This window comes from Primulina eburnea, chromosome 4 (assembly GCF_022965805.1).
Source record: "Primulina eburnea isolate SZY01 chromosome 4, ASM2296580v1, whole genome shotgun sequence".
Lineage (NCBI taxonomy): Eukaryota > Viridiplantae > Streptophyta > Magnoliopsida > Lamiales > Gesneriaceae > Primulina > Primulina eburnea.
This window is the reverse complement of record NC_133104.1, coordinates 37570499-37579228: the sequence shown is the minus strand read 5'-3', so window position 1 is coordinate 37579228 and position 8730 is coordinate 37570499. Positions and strand designations below refer to the sequence as shown.

Below are 8730 nucleotides of genomic sequence, written 5' to 3'. Positions count from 1 at the left end.
GAATCCTTAACCATCAAATCAGACGTCAGTATTGGGCCATAGCCATTGAAAGAATGAGTTAGAGTGAGAAATGTTTTTCTTTATATTGAATCCTGCACATCGAGTAAACTCTCGATATAATATAATAGCTTGCAAACCACGTTAGTCAGACATCCGATAAAAAGAGTTTATATGGTTTTCGATTGTTGTGAAGATATTTCGATATACATAAATTTTTTATAATTGCAAACATTGTTTGAATACAAAGTTTATTCTACAGTTGTCTTGGAACATTCAGAAAAGTACGTGGAAAAAGAATAATACGATGCATATAATTAATTGCTATAGTTAATTCTCATTACAAATTAATCAATGTCATGAAAATATAGTTGCAGCTTCTGTAGTATAGTTATGCCTGTTTACATGAGGTCCATTGTAATTACAAAACCAGAACCTTGAAATCTGCTCTGCGAAATCTAAAGCCAATTCCTTTAGCACTTTTGAACTGTGAAAAAGGCTCATCTGATGATCTGAGAACTGGTGTTATCTCGGATCAGTTGCCTATGGTGAAATTTCAACTACAATGGTGTTATGCTCTGATCAACAGCTCGTAAACATTACTAAAGTTATCACCGGATACATGTTTCAACATTTCAAATCTGTTTCGGTTGCCAAGAAAATCAATCCTTTTGAACTCAAGGGAACCAGAGTAAGCAGACCGTAGCCTGTCAGCATGTCTAGAGTCGGTGTGGATGGCAAGTTCGATTTCCTCGTCAGACATATGCTCCTGAGAATGAGGAAATTATCTATTTATATCTTGAACTTTGACCGAATGAGAGGAAAAAAGGACGATTTTTAGACTCTTAACACATGAAATAGTTCTGTATAGATAACTACCTGGTAAAATGAATGGATATGATCCAAGATCTGCAAACATGTGAAGCCATTACTGCTGAAGAATGTTTTTGACCGAGGGCCCAACTCGGAAAATCGATCAACTGGAAACATTACAGTGAGGAAATGGCTTTTGAAAACTAACTCGAACTTCTCACTGCAATTTAAACCACAAATGCAGAAATGGTATAATAGAAGAATCAGCATATGACATTTGTAAGAATAGCACAAAATGGATCTAAATCAAAGTGAGGTCCGCCCCCAAAAGAAAAATAATTTTGAATAGTGGATCCGGATATTTTCATGATGCTATGAATCTCCATCCGATCAGGCAAGAAAGCATAAGAAAGTCAAGGAATATTCAACAGCTTCAACATCTAGTAAAAAGATGATGCAGGTATGGATGAAAAGAGAATCTAGAGTACGTACAACCTTTCTGTGAGCAAACGGGATAAGTTCACTAATGATGTCTGAGATTCCTTTCCGTCAAAGAAAAAGGATCCTTGATCAGCAATGCTGTTGTCAAACATGGAAGAGTCCCTATGTTTAGAAGCTGTCGAGGTTGGCTCGGATATTGACCAGCTTATGGAATCTAAAAGCCTGCTGGGGGTTATCGGTCCTAGTGGATCTTGACATGTCTGGAAACATAACCAAATTAAATATGCAGATACTGTATCACGAGATGGACCGATATAAAACATAACATGGAAGTCATGCTTTACTATTAAAGTATAACCCCACGTTGATGGATGCTTGGTTACCCTTTTACATGTCATGTCATATCTAAAACTGGCAATGGATAAAATGCGCATCTTTTCAAACTGGGTAATGAAAATTTCAAAGATATCGTCAGGAAAAAAACAACTTTCATAGAAGACTAAAACAAAGTGTTTAGGCACCCTAAACAAATACAAATGAAATAAATGACTAATGGCAGTAGCAACGCCTGCGGTTTAACCTCAAAAAATGCATGCATGCATGCCATGAACGGAACGCATTTATGTTTTTCTAAGTCACGAACAAAAGAACAAATTACTAAAATAAAGCCTAAATGAACAAAACTGACCTTCATTTTCTGATTCCGGCGCTTTCTGACCCCATCTTTAGCCAGGTTCACTTTCATTTGCCTTTCTTCACGGCTAGTTTTAATCATGGGACTAGGAACATTTCTGGGGCTAGATACTTTCTTAACTTCCTGGAAATAATTCTAAAGTTGAGGGCTCCAACTTAGCTGAATAAGTACTTTCTAGAGAACTTTGGGTTTCTTGAAGGAAGTAAATTACACAGAAAAATTGCCAAGGATATACTGAGTCAGCCATTTACATGTAATTTATTTTTGATGAAACAATATCCCGAATAATATCGATCAAGTACTCATTGTGCTTGTGATATCTAAATTAAAAACTAATGGAAGCTACGTAACCTTTCAGATCATCAAAGTATTTCAGGAAAATCCCAACTGCCTCCAATAATATTAAGATAAGTATGGAAAAGGTGTCTACCTCCTTTGAAACACCACCACGGAAAGCCTCGAGCACAACTTCCAAATACTGAGCCAAATCGGATGATAAGTGAACAAGCCTCTGCTGACATTTTTCTTTTGCAGACTTCAGAACCCATTGTGGCTGGGGTGCAGCAAAGTAGATGGTAATGATTTGGAGAAAGAAAACTTAAAAAATAAAAAATAAAGACAGAAACAGATACTGAGAGAGATGCAACCACGAGCAGTATTTATGTAAATAAAAATGAGTTTGGAGTTGAAATAATCACATAAAAGTCTAGGACCACTTACTGTAACAAGATAACTCAAATGGCCCAGATATTTTGTAACTGAAGGCCCTTCACATATGACAAGACTTGCATTGTAGCCAACAAACCATTGGCTCGGTGTAGCACCTTCTACAGATAGAGCTTCAGCGACCTAGGAACAGATGTATAAGAAAAATTTGTCTTCCAAACTCTTGAACATTAAGAGCACTTCAATTCAGTAAACAGGAGACTCAAGGAGACAATCAAATATAAACCGAGACTAAGAAAAAAATCCAAACCCACCCTCCGATGAAGTTCAGCTGGGACATCTACGTCGATATAAAAGGATCGGCCAGAACAAAATGAAAGACTTTTAGTATCCCGTTCTGGAAATCTTAATAGTGGACCTTCAATCTTGTCAAGTTGAGTGGAATGATTTACCAAACCTGCTGGGAGACAACCATCCTCAGCAATCAAATTCTTATCAACTCGCGTCTGGTAATCATTTTGGACACCCATTCTGTAGAATGATTCATCCAACCTAACTGAAATCAACAAATTACACTCTGTTACTCAAAACAAGAACGTGCTGTAAGTTTTTTCTTGGCTTTAACTTATGTAATAGGTCTGCCGAGGTTTCATTGGGCCACTTTTAACACCTTACAAGTGACAAAGATCACAGAACCTAATTCAGAGTTTGAAATCATTTGGAAGCAATAAAATTAGGTCAAGAAACTCATAAAACTCTGCAAGAAAAAGACAGAAAAAAACACCATAATTATTACCATTACTCTTAACGCTATCCACAAACCATTTGATTGAAACCAGGAACAGACCATTTGCTGGTCCATGTCTGAGAGCATGCTCAAATTTATGTCCACAAAAACTGTATAAATCAATCAAGGGGCAACAAGAGTGAGCTTAGATATCAATCTGTCACTACTAAGCAATAATACTCTGCAGAAAATACATTCGAGTAGGTCTTATTTCTTTTTTTTTTTTTAAAAAAAAGACTAGATTCGGTCATCCGTCCTTAATGAAACTAAGCAAGGTGGTAACCAATGAACTCTTCGGAAAAGAAAGGATATTTGAACCACCAAATGTGTGCACCGAGCATGGAGATGAGGACTATATTGACCTCCCAATCTCTCGGTTGCTTCCTTGACCTGTTTCCTTGTTTCTACAACCCATAGGAGCGAACTCAAATATCATAGAAATTCCGCATAAGCAAACTCAAAACATATACAAGTGAACTCGGGTAAATGAAATCCTTTCAGTAAAATCTTTTTGGCATGAAAACATAAACCGCTCAATAATGTTCAACATAAATTAAGATTCGAGCCTCGCAAAGTTAAGGCTTCAATTTCATTGATATCAAACACATTATGAATATCAACTGAGCTACGATGATTCAATAGATCAAATGGAATTGTAGAATTGTTATATTGCCCCGTAGTAACGCGTATATACAAGATAATAAACTCTCATCAATAATCAAATACAATATACATTTGATGTGAATATGAACAACCAGCAGAGATCGAATTTATACCTTTAGAGAGCCCCGTAACACAAATGACAAGACCAGATAATGGTCCGTGTGATTTCACGGGATATTTAGAAATTACAGAGACAGTTGAACCTGGAGACATGGGCTCCAATGAAAAAGACTGGATGCCCCTGAATGAGGAAGAAAATTCCACAAACAACCTGGAACATCCCTTGCCTTTCACCACTTCCGCCCTTCCTCCCCCACCAACACCACCGCCCACTTTTTCAGCCATTCATAAACTGATAATTGGAAAAAACAGAGTGCTTTCGAAGGGAAAGAAACTGGGATTTTTTTAATAATTCATACAAGGATATAATACAGCTCTCTCTCTCATTTCAACATGCCTAAAAACCTATGACACTACCATAAATAGTGGGTCAATGGAAGCAGTGCGAACACGTAGTCTTGAAGAAATACAAAAATCCAAGCTTTATCACAAAGGAAGAAAAAAGGCGAGAATGAACGAAAGAAAATCACTAGTGTCTTCAAGTTTCAGAAAAAATCTTGAAAGTTGGCGGGCCAATGTGAAGCGTGAGCAAGCCTGAATAAAATTCCAAGTGAGAACTTTTATGAATTGTCGTTTGTATTCTCTGCTTTTTCGCAATCTTTTGCTTTTCGTTGGGTTTCAAGAAAGTGGGTATTGGTGTGATTCGTTAAAGTCCCTCTTTTCATTTTCCTTTTTTCTTTCCAAATTTGCAGAGCAAAAAACCAATCGCCATAGCCGGTTGCTTGGCGTTTTCTCGTTGCTTTGGAACTGTTTCCTAAACGGCCGTTTCCCACAATGAAGTTACATTTTTTCCCCTTTCGTATTATTACAATTGCTTGTATGGACATTCTTTAGTCCAAAACTATGAAAATACAATATTTTTCAAATCTTAGACTTCACCAAATATTTATATAATAAAAAATTACATTTCTTGAATTTTGTAAAATAATAATAAACTAAATAATAACAATCATAACAACTTATGCATGACAAATGATATCTTGGTCATTTTTCTTTAGATCTTGCAAAATATTTCGTAATTTGGAAGGGAATTTCAATTACAATTTTAAATGGATATTAGATTTTGGGATGCAATGCAACGTCCGAGTTTATTCAATAATATTTTAGCTATTATTGGAGAATAACCGTATGAAAGAAAATGGTAAATCATAAACATATTGAGTCTAACGTAGGGTTGGAGTCGAATACATCGTCGAAGTTTATTAAATATTTTTTTTTTACTGTTTCGACATTTTTTAAAATAAAAACTATACAAAAATTTGAAATTATCATACTTAAATTCAAGAAAAAATTGTTTTACAGAAAAATTTTCTTTTCGGAATCCAAATCGCAAACGATATGCATAACTTGACGGAAAAATCTCAATGATTTAACATAAATTATTTTGATATCACTTGTTAGAAAATAACCTTACAAAAAATCCAGAATTCATCATGTTAAATCATAAAACAATAAACAATAAATTATAGCGAAAGTATACCTATGAGGGGAAAAATATAAAGAATTTTCGGTACGCCGATGTTACCGTGCCGAAAAATATCAAATTTACCGTTGCGGTAACTATATAAAATTTGAAAATTTTCTGTATATATCGGATACCGAAATTACATAAAAATTAAAAACTTAAAATATTAAAATTAATTTATTTTTTAAAAAAAGGTATTTTTCGGTATAAAACATTATATACTAATATTGTGTCAAAATATCGGTATATCACAACATTTTGGTATAAACAGTATGCTAATTATCGTACAAAAAATTTCGATGTAATTTTCGATATGATATATGGTATATATTTTTCGGTATAATTCGATATGGTATATCACTATCAAGCATACCTAAAATCATAATCCTTAAACTTTTAGAACAAAAGTAGGTTTCTTGTGAGACGGTCTCACAAATCTTTATCTGTGACGTCGATCTTTCAACAGGCATTCTTTCTTTAAGAGAGCCTTTTAATTTTCTCTTTGGATCTAAATCTATTACGAGTTCAATGGAGTGTCCAAGTTTCTTCAATAATATTTTAGCTATTATGCAGCATAGCTTGTCTTAAATGACGAGAGTTTATGGAGATCCCTTGTAAATTAAAATACATTGCTTCATGTTTTATTTATGCATATAAAAAAAAAATCCTAGGTATATTTTTACAATATTCAACCTTACATTTATAAGGAGCATTATTTAGAATAGAAAGCGACTATTTTTCAGTGTAATATTGTCAATGGTTTGCATTATATTCAATTAATTGGCTATTTAATGTTTGGTCACGACATCACTTGGATGATAGCTAAATTATAAATTGCGACGTGAGACCGACGACTAGAAAAACCATTAGCCACTCTCATTATTCATTGTACTTACATAATAATTGCACATCTTAATATTTTATAGAAAACATAAAAGAAGGTCCATCAACAATGAGGCTATGACCGGAAGGTTGTCCGTGAGCTCATCCCGATGATGTTTGTTCGACCTCCAGATATCAATTTTAAGGCTCGCTTGGGGTCATCGGGCTAACTCGTTAGCCGATCTGCCATCGGCCGAACTCTTCTGTTAGGGGACCCCATACATGGCGTCAAGCCTCCTATACGAGAAAGAAATATTACAAAAATATGTTTCAATCTTAGAAGATCTAAAGTCCCAAAAGGAAGGAATTCTAATTAGAAAAGAAATCTACTCACATGGTAACTCTTCTTCTATAAATATGAGGTTTGGTTAAGTAAAAAACATTCTCTATATTTTCCCTATTCTCTGGCTTGTGTATCAGAGGGATATGTTGGAAAAATATTCTAACCCCTTCTTACGTTTTTACTTGTGATTCCAAGTTATTCTTAGGTCGGAGTTGAGCTCCCTCGTCAAGCCCGACCTCCAGAAAGGTATCACTATTTTTTTCAACATCAATTAGCATTGTATGTGGGAATATTTGAGCAAAGATGTAGAGATGGCTGGTAGAAACAGAATATTGTGGAGTAGCGTCTGGAGGTCATCCATATCTCTACCATGGAAGGTCATCCTGAGCTGGTCATGCAGAGATAATCGCCAACTCTTCTATAAGAGATCACATTTAGCTCATTAGCAGGAGCTCTTCAGATAGAGAAGAAGATCATCCTCAACTGTTCATCCAGAGCCCACAGTAAGAGATCATCCTCATCGCGACATATCTTGCTCCGCTCTTTAGCTATAGGTCACCCCCCACCAATTCTTCAACTTTAGGTCATGACCCCCACCAACTCTATATGTTTCGAATCATGCTCTACCTCTTTGATGAGAGGTCATCTCCCAGCTCTTCAGTGAGGGCCAACCATCGAACAACTCTTCAATGAGTGTCATCTACAGCCATTTCTTATGCTAGAGATCATAAGCTATATATCAGGTAACCACTGATCAAATACATCGGCTTTAGGGTGATCTCGTATTTCTAGTCGGTCTCATACAATCTTAGTTGTATCAGTGGACTTCCATCACCTTGGCTTCAATATTTGGATTCAGACTAACCTCACGGAGAGCCCACACATCCGACCAACCTGACTTACTACATTCACCTTTACAAGGTAAATAATTTAACTATTTGGCCGAGCTCGACCTCTTTTTAATAAGTCTTTCTTTACAAGGTTAATAGATTTAACTGTTTGGCCGAGCCCAATCGACCTCTTTTTAATCAGCGTTTACAAGGTTAATTGTTTACATTTTTTTAACGTACCGTACTTTAAACATACTTATAATTTGCGGAAAATAAAATTTTTCTTAAATAAGAAATTATCATTCAAAATGCCCAATAATTAAAATGTTCGAACAAATATTTGAACTTGTAAATAACTTGCAACAATTACTTGTTTAAAACATCAAAAAGTAATTTACTTAAAAATCAGAGTAAATGAAATAACATGTATAAAAATCCTTGAAAACTAAGGCGGTCCTCGGGTTAGTCCACCACACAGTCCGAGCCAGCTCACTGATCTTCGCCTCTCATTTTCTCATACTCGTCCTCACATGTATAAACTGGGAATAACAAGTAACGTATAATAAAACCACATGCATTTTAAAGTAGTACATATGTAACTTAACTTTGAACACTCTTGCATAACATAGACGTGCCATCATTTCATAAATATTTTCATAAACGTACTTGCATCAACATACTTAAACATGCATAGTCATCATCATTTTGCGTAGAGATATGTTTCAAAGCAAGTGCCTCATAACATAGTGCGCCTAATCAGACTAAACCACAGTACTGGGCTGGCAGAGATGACCACTACCACATACATAAGATCTCCGCTCGTACTTTACCGGGTGGATTGGTCACTGGTCATACTTTACAGCTTTCCAATCCTGATCAAAACCCGGTCCTACTTTACCAGGGTGAGAGGTCCCTAGACACGTTTTCCGGCTTCCAAACCCGTTCATAATTGGTCACAAGACAATTAGCATACCTCAAAAACATAAAACATTTTCTTTTGCACGTCGAACATACTTACATAACGTTGAGAGATTCGTTGGATCTTGCTGGGGCTACTGCTGCCCATGCTAACACAAAATTCAAGCACTC

General features: G+C 35.7%; 1 protein-coding gene across 2 annotated transcripts; it reads right to left on the bottom strand.

The window, feature by feature from the left end:
* Positions 1 to 286: 286 nt before the first annotated feature.
* On the bottom strand, positions 287 to 5016 carry LOC140831089 (uncharacterized). Of its 2 annotated transcripts, XM_073194861.1 has the most exons (11): positions 4175 to 5016; positions 3711 to 3802; positions 3408 to 3510; positions 3069 to 3167; positions 2926 to 2951; positions 2666 to 2794; positions 2376 to 2498; positions 1940 to 2068; positions 1306 to 1511; positions 877 to 1030; positions 287 to 766 (listed from the first exon to the last, which is right to left on the bottom strand). In XM_073194861.1, the coding sequence occupies exons 1-11, from the start codon at positions 4404 to 4406 to the stop codon at positions 569 to 571; spliced, it is 1491 nt and encodes a 496-aa protein (XP_073050962.1). In that variant the 5' UTR covers positions 4407 to 5016; the 3' UTR covers positions 287 to 568. The 2 variants fall into 2 exon arrangements, with proteins under 2 accessions (XP_073050962.1, XP_073050961.1); XM_073194860.1 differs by having other exon boundaries at positions 288 to 766; positions 2926 to 3167; positions 4175 to 5014.
* Positions 5017 to 8730: the final 3714 nt, after the last annotated feature.